A 13,549-nucleotide genomic window follows, 5' to 3' on the forward strand; every position below is an offset into this window, starting at 1 on the left:
TGAGTGTCATTCAGTGCCTTTCCCAGCTCTGAGGGACGCTTCTAAGCTGCCCCTTGTTTATCCATACCTCTGACTGGGGCTGTCCTAAATGGGAAACTACTTGTTCAGTCACTTGTTGAGCCTGACAGAATGTTCTGAGCCCTGGAACACAGAGAATCAAAGACAGGCCCACTGTCCACAGGGGGTTCAAGAGGGGAGATGAGTAGGCATATTAAAGGAAGGAGGGGGACAGGGCCTTCAGAGAAAGCCCCTAGGCCCTGAGTTCACAGAGGGAGCACACGCTCCACCTGAGGCAGCCAGGAGGCGGGATGGATGAGGGCTTCCTCAGGTGGCCTTGCTGGAGCAGGAAGATGGGGGTGGCCCTTCCAGCAGAAGCAGTACAAGCTCAGAACAGGAAAGCATCAATATTCCTATTCTGTTTGTTAGCTGGGCATCAGCTGGATAACGTCTGGCTGCAGCCCAGGGGCCCTGACGAGGAAAAGGGGAACATATCAAAACAAAACAAAGTCACCTGTGGATGGAGGCCTTGACGGTAGCTGGAGTAGGAATTCCAACTTCATTCTGTGGCTGCAGGGAGCCTGGGAGGTTTCTGACGGAAGAATGCGTGGCGGGTTGCAGTCTCCATTCCTCAGGACACGTGTTTTCCCGGGCATCTTCTGATCAGAGAGAGGACAATAGCCATGTCCCCCTCGTTAGACTGTTCAGGGCGACCCAAGCCTGGGCCATACTCCGGAGCCTGCAGGCTCACCCCAACATCCCAGTCCAGAGCTCCAAGCACATTCCAGAGTGGAGCTGAACGCCCTCACTCTGCGTGGGGCCTCACGAAGCTGTGGTGTGAGTGGCCTTGGCGCTATCTGCTCCCATGGACACCATTTCCGGTATCGCCTGAGAGGAAACAGCCCGGGGTGGGGGAGGGGCGTGCCCAGGCCCAAGACACCCACAAAGCCCGTGAAATCTCACTCTGGGCAGAAACAGCTCTGAAATGTCAGGAAGTTAGGGTTGGCTCAGTTTCCTGGGAGGGGAGGTCTGGGGCCTGGCAGCGCAGAGGGGGTGATGCCTTCACCAGAACACCATATGGCCCTCAGCCGCCTTTGCCAGCTGCCCACCCAAGCCAGGCTATGCCCCCCAGCATCGACCCCCGTCAGAATCTGCCCCAGAGGCCACCCTTTACGTGCGTTATCCCATCAACACTCACATGTACCCCGGAGGCTGGCATAACGCGCCCCCATTTCACACAAGAGAAAACGACGCTCGGAGACGGTCGTTGCCGCCCGGGTCTCAGATCCGGATCCAACCGGTGTGCGCTTCCGTGCTCTCAGGCTCCCAAATGCTCTCACGGCTCCTGCACCGCCAACCACCAGAGCCAGCAGGGGGCTCATGGCGCGGAAGATCTGACAGGCAGGGAATGTTGCTTCCCAACCCAGGGCAGATTCAAAGCAGCACCTTAGCAGGGGAGCAGACAGGCTCCCAACAGCAGTGGAGAGGAATGGCATACAGCCAGGCGGCGGAAGGATACGCAAAAATATAGATGAAAGATGCGGCCTCCCTGGTGGTGCGGTGGTTGAAAGTCCGCCTGCCGATGCAGGGGATACGGGTTCGTGCCCCGGTTGGGGAAGATCCCACATGCCGCGGAGCGGCTGGGCCCGTGAGCTATGGCCGCTGAGCCTGCGCGTCCGGAGCCTGTGCTCCACAACGCGAAAGGCAACAACAGTGAGAGACCTGCGTACGGCAAAAAAAAAAAAAAAATATATATATATATATATATAAAGAAAGATGCATGTATGTTTTATGTAAATTCCCAATTTGCAAATTCTGCTCACACTGGTTACTCTGTTTAGCCTCCTGGGGGTGCTATGAAAAAGCAGCCGTTTCCTAGATGAGAAGACCGGATGAGTCCAGGTCTTCTGGGGCCTGTGTGCAGGTCTAGTTTCCTTGACCAGTGGTTTTCAGCGGGGCTGCCCAGGGCCTCTGGGGTCCATGGAACTCCCCAGACCCAGTCTTCTAGGATCTTTCACACTAGCGTTCACAGGAGGTTTTGTCTGTGGCTACTAAGGAAAGTTCAGAAAGCCACTGCAGTACCCATCCTGTTTCCCAGCAGTCTAGTCCACCTGATCTGTTGGGACAGGAGCAGATGGTCTTAGGGTCATTGCCTGATGGGACACACAACCCACCAACCAATGTTTCTGTCACCACGATGCCCTGGCATCAGCAAAAGCTTATATTGGGAGAATCAGCCAGTGCAAAGGAAGGACCAGGCCTGTAATGCCACTTCTGTCACCCCAACCAGCTGTGTGCCTGTGAGGCCACGTTATTTCCCTTCTCTGGAACTTATCTGCGTCACCTATGGAAAGGGTTTGAATGGGCTGACCTTGGAGTCCCTTTAATGCCAAAGTTCTGAGGATTTCAGGAACTTCTATTTAAGTCATAAATGGGGAACACATTTGAGAAAAGTTTCATCCAAATAGTTTAAATGAAATATTGTTTTAAAAAAAGACTTTGCTAAGAGTTCCAGCAGGCAGAGTTTTCACGGTTCCTGCAGTTCTTCAAGCCACAGAAATGGAGCATTTGGGGATTAAACTGGGTCCTTATTTCTATTCAGTGAGCTCATTGCCAGGAAAGGGAGCCCAAGGCCCAGTCTGACAATTCTAGGAGAGGAAGGCCCCAAGTTGGGATGGTCATGGCCCTCCTGCCAAGCTGGGGCCGCCTTCGCTAAAGGAGCCAGCGCCCCTCTTCATCCTGAGTGAGGATGGATTTGCTATGATGCCAGTCTCTGAGCACAGCAGGGCCCACAGCCTGGGAGTGTCTGGGAGTTGGGAAGCAGCTTCATCCAGATGCTCCCTGTCTGCGGTCACCACCCACGTCCACCCCTGTGTGCCACCCTCGGGGCACAGGGCTCAGCCCCCAAAGCTGGGCTGCCGGGATCCACATCCACGCTCCCCCTTAGCTACCAGGTCCCCCAAGCCGAGGGGTCACCCCCCTCCAGCCTCTGCTCTGCATCGGTAACGGAACCTGCCTCAAAGGGGTCGTGAGGATGAAATGAGTTCCTCCTTGTCAAGCACCTCGTGTGGTACCTGCACATACCTGGATAAACGGGGGCTGTGATTATTGTTACTATCTAGGCCTCAAATGACTGCTCTCCCTCCTGTCTTTCCCAACTAGCAGGACAGCCCAGAGGTGAAGGTCTTGCAGGACAGGCTGGCGGCCACAAACCTGAAGATGAGTGACCTCCGCAACCAGATCCGGGCTGTGAAGCAGGAGCTCCGGGTGGCCCAGAAGGTATTTCCCGGCCAGGGTTCGGGTCCTCGTGGGTGGGCCTGGGACTGGGAAGGTCATGGCTGGGACAATGGCTTCCATTCAGGAGCTGGGCCCCGTGAGCACCATGCTGCTTGTTCTGGGTCAGGCTCAGATCCAGTAACTTCCTTCCAGCCCTTGAAACAGACCCATCAGGTGAGGGTGGTTGCCGGCTGCCCGCATGACCCTGCATAGAGGCCCTTGTGGTGCCCGCCCAGCCCTGGATGGAGGAGGACAGTGCTGTCCACCCTGGAGAGGCCCTTCCACCTTCCCTGTGCTACGTGCACCCCAATAGATCCTGGGCATCTCCTTAATAAGCCACCTTGGACTTGGAAGCCTACCGAGACCCGTCTCCTGCCCTCTGCTGTCTATGATATGAGAAAATGTTAAGGTTGTTTGTGTGTTAAAGGCCCCTTTCAAAGGAAAACGCTCCGACTTGGGAGGCAGGCCCAGCTGGTTCATTATTTATTTTTATTTACATAGTGAATTCTCTGGCATTTGTACCACCAGCAGCGGTTCCTGCTGGAACCACTCAGACCAGCCAAGATTTCCAAAACAGAGTTCTATTGTGGAAACAAGCACCAGAGACTTGGTACGCTAGATGGGTTTCCGTGACAGGCTGCAGAGGGGCCCAGGGCACAAGCTGGGGTGTACTGTTTCCACCTCAAAGCCTCGAAGTTGGGCCCGAACACCTCTCTGCAACAGCCACAAAGCTGGGCCCTTCTGGAACCAAACATCCCCAGGTGACATTCGGTAGCCCCCCACTCCTTGCTGCACTCAGACATGGCCCCTTGTCAATGGCTTTGCACGGAGGGCAAGGCCCTGTGGCCGTGTCCTCCCTGGAGCCATCCAGAATGATGTCCGTTCTGGGTGACAGGTGAACAAATTTGGAGCAGGTCTTGGTCAACTTTGTGGTTCACTCATCCCAGAATGTGTCAAGGACAAGGGGCCCCACCTGGGCATTGACAGCAGTTCCTTGTCTGCCCTAAGCATCACCAAGAAGTGCTGGGGATGATGGGTTCAATGCTTTCCCGGGGAGAGCTGCTCGTGGAGCGTGGTCAATTGGCCTTTGAGGCGGGGAGCGGGGGAAGGGGGAAGGCTGTGCAGGTGGAGGCCGGGCCTTCGGGGAGCCCCACGCACCCAGCACTGTTTCTGCACGTGCAGCAGCTTTAGGGCTGTGGCAGAGCCCTCTCTCCCCGCCATACGGAAGGCCTCACCTTTCTCAGGTTTTAACCAATGAGATTGGGGAAGATGTGAACATCCAGCAGCTCCTGTCCTCACCTGGGACGTGGAGGGGTCGAGCTCAACAAATTCTCGTCTTGCAGAGCAAGGTGAGTGAGTCATCAGACTTCTCCTGGCCCTGAACGTAAGGCTTGAAATGCCCCAGAAAGACCCACGCTGACCCACATTAGAGACACAGAACCCGAAAATGGCCTTTAGGTTCTGCAGAGCGCACTTGCAGGGCTGTTGTTCTACGTTCTCCCCAGCCAGCCTGATTTTCATTTGTCATAAAGTGAACAAGCATTTATATAATACTACATACCAGGCACTGGCGCTCAACAAATACCAGAGCCTCTGATTTATTTTACTCCAGGCAGATTTTTTTCCCCTGGTTCATGTAAATTTGCGTGACTGTTGTAGGCTTTTCCCAGTTTTGTCCAGATGCCTGTAGGCTTTTGAAGGTTTTAATTACCATCCCCCCCCAAAAAAAAACTTAGCCTGTCTCCCTCTTTACGCTCCTAGAGGCTAGGAACAGGGGCTCCGCAGCCGGACTGCTTGGCTTCAAATCTCAGCCCACCACCCACCAACTGTGTGGCCTTGGGCAAGTTGCTTCGCCTCTCTGTGCCTCAGTTTCCTCCTCTGTGTACTGTGGATAACGACAGTGCCTACCCCGCAGCGTTGCTGGGAGGACTGAATGAGTACAGATGTGTAAATTGCTTACCACAGGGCCTGGCATGGAGGAAACACCGTCCGAAGGTTCGCTGTCCCAAGAAACCAAGAGTCACACAAATAAGTGTGTCGTTTCCACTATTTGCCAAGTGCATTGCCTTCATTCCCAGGTTCCCAGGTGGCTTTTCCCCTCAGGGTCTCCTGTGGGATCCCTGAAGCCAACACCAAGGGGGAGAGGTCTCTGAAAAACTGTGGTTAACGACCAGTGTGTGGCCTCGTGGTTCAAGAGACCTGAGTCTGAGTCTGGCCTCAGTCACTGGTCTCTAAGTTTGGTGTCTTTGGGCAAATCTCTTCATCTCTCTGTGTCGCAGTCTCCTCGCCTGTAAAATGGAAATAATAATGCCTTCCTTGTAGGGTTGTTGTGGGTTAAATGAAATATCGTTTGGGAAGTGCCCAGCACAGTGCCTGGCCATAGTAAACACTCAACACATTAGTTATTATTGTGAGTGTTGTTAAGCTGTGAACAAACGGTTCAAAGTGTTCTTTAACGTTTAAATGGAATTACCACACAGTGCCACACGAGGGCACTGAAATGTGCCTTCAAACCCATACTGAGGCCCTTGACCAGGGATCCTAGTGAATTTTGCCCCTGGCTCAGGTTTACCCAACTTTGTTCCATCATTTATGTTGCGTTGACGTGGAAATCAGGGTTAGAAGGACCCTGGGAGTTATCCACTTTAAACCCAGTGTGATCAAGCCGTGGTTCTGTCGGATGACATCCACCTCCCCTGTGCCGAGGGCTTCACCCAGGCCATTTTGGGGTTTCTCGAAGCTGCCTAATCCTAGAAATCACCCGTAGCCCTTGTTTAAAATGCAGATCCCCGCGTTCTTCCCCTGGAGCTCTGACTTGTTGGTATGGAGTGGGCCCCAAGATCTGTCATCCCAAGAAGCGTCTTGGGGACTCCCAGGCTCAGACAACTTCAGGGTACGGAATTCTCATAACAACATGATGCAGCGTGTTACTCACAGGCCTCTCCACAGATGAGGGACCTGAGATTCAGAGACGTTAAGTAATCTGTGCACAGTCACACAGCCGGCGAGGCTTTGAGCTGGTCTCCCCGCTTCCAAACCCTGCCCGCCCTCTGCAGCACCTCCTCCAAGTGGCCAGGAGCCCGTAGCCTCCCGAGGAGCCCGCCCGGGCTTGGGTGGCCTGTCAGTTCTTCCTGGTACTAAGACCTGCTATCCTTTCCCTCCCAAGTTCCTGGGGCTACACATCTGCTTCTTGGCCTCAGAGATAGGGTGATTTTTCTCATTTACTTTGAAGTCTCTCTTTTCCAAGCGAAACCTCCCCAGTGTCTCCCCTTGTTTTGCTCAGGATGCCACCGCAGGTCCCTCCCATCCGTCCCCCACCCCAGTCCCTCTCCTAGGGACCTCCACGTCCATCTGGAACCGTGTTGTCCTCTGTCTGGTGGGGACTCCTGTCACATCACAGGGCGGCCCCTCTGAGGGTCGAGTCTGACTGCAGACCTGTTGTGGAACCACCCTCAGGTTCGAGAGCTTGAGAAACAGCTGGGACAGACTCGGAGCCGGTCGGTAGAAACGGCCAGTGATGAGCTGTCTGTCTATCCCGATCCAAGGAAGCTGTCGGCACAGGAGAAAAATCTGCGGAGGATCCACAACCTGGAGAGGGAAAAACAGGAAAGCTGGGAGGTAACGTGTGCCTGGCAGGGGGTCAGGGGCGCCTGGGGCCAGGAGACCACGACCACCCCTGTGAGGACTTGGAGGCTCTGAGGTTCGGGGTCACCTCTGTGCATGTTCCTCACGTCCTGTCCCTCCACCTTGAGCTGCCTGACGGGTTCCTCACCCAGAGCCCATTTCATGGACGTCGGGTGGCCGCATTCTGGCTGTTTTGGAGATGCTGGACCTGAAACCAGCTCTTGGTGGAATGAGGCACTTCGGTTTGAACCCTAGGCTTGGCGCTGTCCACCGAAGCATGGCTTTTCTCTTTTTGCCTCTCAGGCAGGGATTGAGGGTCCTCGGGAGGACACACCCAGCGTTGGCCAGTGGGTTTCCTCTCGTGTCCGAGTCTGGCCCCTGTGTTCTCGGGCTGTCATCCATCTGGGTCACGTCCATCATGTGCTTGGGCTGCCTGACACCCCGGGAGGCCGAGGCTGGGAGTCAGGGCTCAGGCCCCACTGACTTGCCCTGTGACCTCTACAAGTCCCCTCCCAGCTCTGGCCTCACCAGCGAGTGAGAGCGAGGGCTCAGCCGTGGCCTGAGTCCCACTCAGCCCTGCAGCCCGTGACCGTGCCCTCTGGTTACAGAAACTTGCAGCGGAGCGGGATGCCCTCCAGAGAGAGCTCGAGGAGCTGAAAAAGAAGTTTGAGGGCGTGAGGTCCCGGAACAAGGTGCTGTCGAGCGAAGTGAAGACCCTCAGGAGTCAGATGGGGACCCTCGTGGAGAAGGGCCGGCATGACGACGAGCTCATCGACGCCCTCATGGTACAGCCACCTCTGGGACCCCTGCCCCACCCAGAGGCCTGTGACCCAGCCCCAGCTCCCCCGGAGCCCTCCCTCACCCCAAAATGCCACCTGCATAACCCGGGAGCTCATTGCCTCCACTGGGCCCAGCCCCGAAGCTTGGCTGCAAGTACGGGAGCAACTCAGAGGCTGCCCGAGGGCCAGTACAGGTCGCGTTATGTGAGGTTGATGCCGGGCACAAGGCACTGCACCTGTGGACCCCAAAGGAGAAAGAAGAGGATGAGGGGGCAGCAGATGGGATTACACCCTGGGATATTTCTCATGGAGGAACGGAAGGGACGACGGAGCGGGGCGCTGGTGCATATCCTTGTCTGTGTGACAGCATACAGCACCCCCGCTTCTGGGCACGTGGGGTGTGGTTTATAATGGTTAGTCACCAAGATAACCCTTAGGGACACATAATCCCATTGCACGGATGGGGAAACCAAGGCTCTAATTGGCTAGATAAGTCATCCAAGGCCACACAACTGAATTCAAACCTCCTTTGATTAACAAAGCCGCACTGCTTTCCTGACCCTAGCCTGGCCTTTTCCCTCTGGGGCCTGAGCCACCCCAGGGTTTTGGTCTCTGAATTCCTAGCTGTGCCCACAGGCCCCTGCTGTGGTCATGATTGGCTTGACGGTGGTGCAAGGGGGAACTGATGCTGTCTTAGGCATGCCTTGGTCCATAATAATTCACCAGGCAGTGTGGTGGGCAGGGCACAAAAGACCTGAAATCTGGGCCCCCTCTGTTCATACCTCACTGTGTGATTCTAGGCTAATTGCATCCCCTCTCTGAGCCTCAGGTCTCAGTTTTTATTTTATTTTTATAAATTTATTTATTTCATTTGTTTATTTTTGGCTGTGTTGGCTCTTCGTTGCTGTGCGCGGGCTTCTCATTGTGGTGGCTTCTCTTGTTGCGGAGCACGGGCTCTAGGCGCACGGGCTTCAGTAGTTGTGGCACTCAGGTTCAGTAGTTGTGGCTCGCAGGCTCAGTAGTTGTGGCGCACGGGCTTAGTTGCTCCGCAGCATGTGGGATCTTCCCGGACCAAGGCTCAAATCCGTGTCCCCTGCATTGGCAGGCGGATTCTCAACCACTGCGCCACCAGGGAAGCCTCAGCTCCCAGTTTTTAAATAAGGTGTGGCCTGGATGTCCATTGAGGTCCCTAGGGCCACTATTCTTTGTCACTGAAGGTGCATGGTGAGAGCTGCAAACAAGCCCTAGCCCTGCCATTCACCAGCAGTGTGTCCTGGGCTCTCTGGGCCTCCATTTCCTCCACAAAGAGGTGAAGACAACGCCCTCACCTGTTCCAGGTCGCCAATATGGTCCTTCCCAGCCCCCAGGCAGAAAGCCTCCACCCCAGAGGTCTCCTTGGGAGCATCTCCAGGGAGGGGGCCTCCATCAGGTGCTGAAGGATCCGTGGTGAGGGGTCCAGGTACTGCCTTCAAAGGTGGTCTTCCAGCACAGTGGGATAGGGCTTCTTTTTACCCACTGGCTGAGGGGCCACCATCTGAGCTGTTTTCTGTTGTCCCGAGAGCCGCTTAGATGTCCTTCTTAGCCTCGATCTCAGGGAGAAAGAAGTTGAGGACAGGAAAACCTGGTTGAACCCCGCCCTGAGGACAGGCAAGGTGTTCCTCCTGCTTCTCAGGGAAACACTAGCGTCCCACTGTTAGGTTCCCGAGGGAGCAGGGAAGGGGTGGGAGCTGCGGGTGGGAGGAGGCGGTCATCTCTCGTGTCCTTCTTTACTCAGGGCCATGGCTGACCCTCACCCACCCTCCCACTTGGCCCCGCAGGACCAGCTGAAGCAGCTACAGGAGATTCTGGGCAGCCTGAGTCTGCAGGAGGAGAAGACGCGAGCGTCCAAGCACCACTTGCACCAGCAGCTCAACAATGAGGCTCAGCAGAGCAGCAGCCTCGTGGCCCAGCTGCGGGCCACGGTGGCTGAGCGGGAGGCCAAGGTGCGGCAGCTGGAGGTGGAGATCGGGCAACTCAGTATGCAGGTGAGTAGGGCGCTGGCTCAGCCCAGCATCCATTCCCAAGTCCTGGCAAGTCCATCCAGTATCCAGAGAAACCTCAACCACCTCCGCTTCTCCCCACCTGCCTTCACTTGGGCTGCGCCACGTCCTACCTGGTCCCACTTTGGCCCCCTGCTTCCATCTGGCTCCCCGGCCCATTGTGCACACACCTTTCCTCTCGAAGGGACACACCAGATTGTCTCCCTGCTCCACATAAAACCTGTCTGTGGCTCCCCATCACTCTCCGCCTCACCCAGTCCTCAAGGGTTCGGGCTCCTGCCAGCTCACCCTCTCCCTCCCCAGCTGTGGCCTTCGTCCTCATGGTCCAAGATGGTGGCCACAGTGCCAGCCTTTACGTCCACATTCCAGGCAGTGGGATGGCAGAAGGGAAGCCACGCTCCTTCGTCCAGTTTGCAGGGCGCCATGTGACTAGCTCCTGCTGCCCCCCCAACCCTGAATCTTCTCTTCACTCCCCACTTTCCACAACTCTGGCCATGTGAATGCCATTTAGCTCCTCCATGGCCTTACTTTCTCCCTACCCTGGGCCTGTGCACATACCTGAAGCACACACCTTCCCTTTCCTCCCCCTCAGCCTTTAGATCTTATTAGTCAAGAGCTCCTCCAGGAAGTTCCAGGGCTCCCATTCTGGGTTACGTGCCCCTCCTGGGCACTCTCCTAACTCCCTGTACATTCCCAAGCCAAACTTTGGTCGTGCTGTGTGATCAATTTCCTGTTTTCTCCCCCAACCTCTCCTTGAGGGGGAAAAGACCATGGTGCCTGGCCCAAGACTGAGCCCACAGTAGTTGCTCAGTCAATGCTCGTCTAAGGAGTGAGCTCCCGAAGATGTTTTCCCTCGGCCGAGGCCTGGAAGGGACAGCATCTTCACCTCACCACTGTCCTGGCTCCAGGCACACAAAAGAAGACTGATTCTCACCTCAGAGGCCCCCGGACAGCTGGGGCCAAGCGCTACCCACCAGACAAGCTGGCACACACTGAGAGTTTTCTCAGGATGGGCAGGGCTTGGGGGACAGGCCAGGTTGTTTGGGGCTCACGCCAACTGGTCCACCGTTGATGGCAGCCTGACCTCCTGCTGGGGGTCCTGCAGTGCTCCTCCTTCAGCCGGCCCCACCAGCCATCCGGAAGAGGGAGGGATGGGGGAAGGTCTGAGTGTCTCCAGCTGACAAAGGCCAGGGGCCTCAAGTCACACCTGGCATTCATCCATGTGGGTGGGGCTACCTAGAGAGGTGGGCCTGTCCCCATACTTCCCCCTGGGACCTGAATGTGGAACAACTTCCTGGCCCGGTCACCCTCCTTTGGCCATGAAGCTCCCTTTCTGAAGAGAGGCATTATTAGCTGTCATTATAATGCAAGGAGCGTCTTCACCAAACAGGCCTCGCTTTGCACTCCTGCAAAGAAGCCTCTTTCATATCTCCCGAAAGCCCCAAAATCCAGCCAAGGCCCCCTCCTGCTTCTCCAGGCCTCTGAGCCAAAGCCCTGAGAAGGGAACCCACATCTGTTCCCTGCAGTATCTTCGGAATAAAGGAGTAGGCGAGGGGTCCAGTGGGCCCGAGGTCAACCCGGCCTCCGCCAAGTTCCCCGAGGACCCGGGCCTGACCAATTCCCCGGCCTCAGCAGGCGATCACGCTGGCAGGCTTGGATCTTCTCGGTAAGAAAAAGTGGGAGGGGTTGGAAAGTGAATAGTAATTATTCAGAAGAAAGGATGGGAAGCCACGGGTGCAATTTTACGATGCCTGTGGTGTTGTCCTCCCAAAGTGGGGCGGGGTTGCGGGGGGCTTCTGTCAGCCCTGCCTCTGCATGAAGGAGCCAGTTAGGTCCAGATAGTATTACTTCAAGAGCGTTTGGTTGTAGCTCCCTGTAAATTCCTCTCCCAGCTGGCCTCGAATCTCACCTGCTTCTAGGATTCTCAAACACACCTGTGTTGGGTTGTTCGAGGCTCTGATGTCCCCTGCTCCTGTCTTGTTTTAAGCAAGCGAGGGTTCTGGAAAGGAGGGCAGCAAATCCACAGGGCTGCTGCAAGGGCCGGTGCTGGCCCCCTCCTCTGGCTCCCCAGTGCCCTGCTGGCCCCTGCTCCCCTCCCAGCTGGGCCCAGCCTGCCTGCCCGTGGTGATGTGCCCGTTCCGCCTTCGCACAGCTCCGTGACCAGCCTGGGCCACACACTGGTGGAATCTGCTCTCACATGGCCTTCCCTGCACAGTCCTCACGGGCCCTCACCCAGGTAGGAACCCAGGCCTCCCACCCCGGGCCCTCACAGGCCTTCCCATCCTTGACTGCTCAGTCAGTATTGCCATCCCATGACAAGGATGGGAAACCGAGGCCAGGCCAAGTCCAGGGACTCTTCCAAGGTTCCATAAGGACATGGAGGGTCAGGGAGGTCCAGTGCCTTATCCAACGTGATAGGGCAAGCGGCTTCAGAACTAGAGTCTCGGTCTAGTGTTCCTTCCTGCTACCACAGAGTTAACACGAGGAATCTTCCAGGGCCTGGAGCCCAGCACCTTCCCTTGCCTCCCCTTGCGCGTTGAGAGTCCATCTCTAGGGGAAGAATTTCACGTCATATGGGTTCCCACTTTAAGCCACTGATATCCCCTCAGCTCTCTGGCCCCCTCTTTGTTGACAGAATCAAGCCTTAGGGCTTAAATGGGCCCTTGTTCTTCCTGCCAGCTCACAGACAAAGGGTGGCTTTGTCCTGCCTCGGAGCCCTGTCCCGAGCCCCACCCACTGTCCACTGGAGCTGCGCTCCGGCTGTCAGCTGCTTCTCCCACCCCTCGGGCAGGTCAGTTCAGGTTCCGGTCGAGCCTCTGAGGGGCCCTCATCTCATGTTTGACTTGCTGTGTGGCTCCGGCAGATGGGTCCTCCTTGGGCTGCTATTCCCCAGGAAGTGCTTGGGATACTTCTGGCCTGACACTTGGTAGCACAGGTACCCGTGGGCCAAGGCCACCCCTGCAGATGCCCCAGCCAGCAGCCTGGGGTCACAAGGGCACTGGGAGAGAGGGGCCCAACTCTGAGCCTCAAGGGCCCATGCCACACTCTTCCAACACCACAAGGAAAACAGACAGGCTCTGTCACTCTGAGGTGGTTGTCACAGTAGTAGAGGCAAGAAGATGGACAAGATGCCCCCAAGGTCCCTTCCAGGCTTATGTGGCCATGACCTTTGCACTCCACAGGGATACAGGAGCCGATGTGCCCTGGGCTGCCCAGACTGCTGGTTCTTAAGCTTGTTTCTTCCACCACACACAAATATTTACTGAACCCAAGCGTGTGCGGGCCCCTGCCCTCACGGAGCCTACAGTGCTCTCCCGTCAGCGACAGGACAGACGTTCACGGGGTGGGAGTGACCCCAGAGAGTGTGTCTGTCAGGGCTGGCGTGGCGGCTCTGATGGGGTGCCTGGGAGGCAGGCGGGGCAAGGGGATCAGCTCCTCCCCCAACACGTGAGGTCACAGGGGTGACTGGCGTAGGGTTCCCCACTGCGCTGTGCACGCGAATCAGCTGAGGATCTGCCGGGTTAGATGCAGGTTCTGATTCCGCAGGTCAGATCCTGCAGGAAGTGGGATCCTGCAGTTCCAACAAGCTCCCAGGCGATGCCACAGTCGCTGGCTCAAAGACCACACTGAGCGGCAGGGCCTTAGAGTGTATTTAGGAGCCGGAAAATGGAGGAGCCTGTAGTCCTCAGAGCCCATCTCAACCAACCCCTGTTTAGAGGGAGGACTGCGGCCCCGCCCTCCCCATGTCCTGTGATTCTGGAAGAGCGAGTCAGCATCACCAGGGTCTCCCTGGGAAGGGCGAGGGCAGAGCAGAAAGCAGCTTGGCACTCGCAC

The 13,549-nt window shown here is 56.5% G+C and overlaps 1 protein-coding gene and 1 long non-coding RNA gene across 2 annotated transcripts in view; one reads left to right on the forward strand and one right to left on the reverse strand.

Annotated features, from left to right (window-relative positions):
- The window catches only part of LOC307192687, a 35,928-nt gene extending 34,918 nt beyond the window's left edge, over positions 1-1,010 (reverse strand). The window contains exon 1 of the long non-coding RNA XR_013830157.1: positions 512-1,010. This is a non-coding gene — a long non-coding RNA (uncharacterized lncRNA). The remainder of the gene's footprint in view (positions 1-511) is intronic.
- CCDC13 (coiled-coil domain containing 13) overlaps positions 1-13,549 on the forward strand; it is a 29,191-nt gene that overhangs the window by 7,547 nt on the left and 8,095 nt on the right. The window contains exons 5-11 of the mRNA XM_079933923.1: positions 3,160-3,276; positions 4,518-4,622; positions 6,730-6,891; positions 7,506-7,682; positions 9,494-9,700; positions 11,242-11,381; positions 11,868-11,951. Coding sequence (XP_079790049.1) covers positions 3,160-3,276; positions 4,518-4,622; positions 6,730-6,891; positions 7,506-7,682; positions 9,494-9,700; positions 11,242-11,381; positions 11,868-11,951 — 992 coding nt within the window. The remainder of the gene's footprint in view (positions 1-3,159; positions 3,277-4,517; positions 4,623-6,729; positions 6,892-7,505; positions 7,683-9,493; positions 9,701-11,241; positions 11,382-11,867; positions 11,952-13,549) is intronic.

This window comes from Stenella coeruleoalba (assembly GCF_951394435.1).
Source record: "Stenella coeruleoalba genome assembly, chromosome: 10".
Lineage (NCBI taxonomy): Eukaryota > Metazoa > Chordata > Mammalia > Artiodactyla > Delphinidae > Stenella > Stenella coeruleoalba.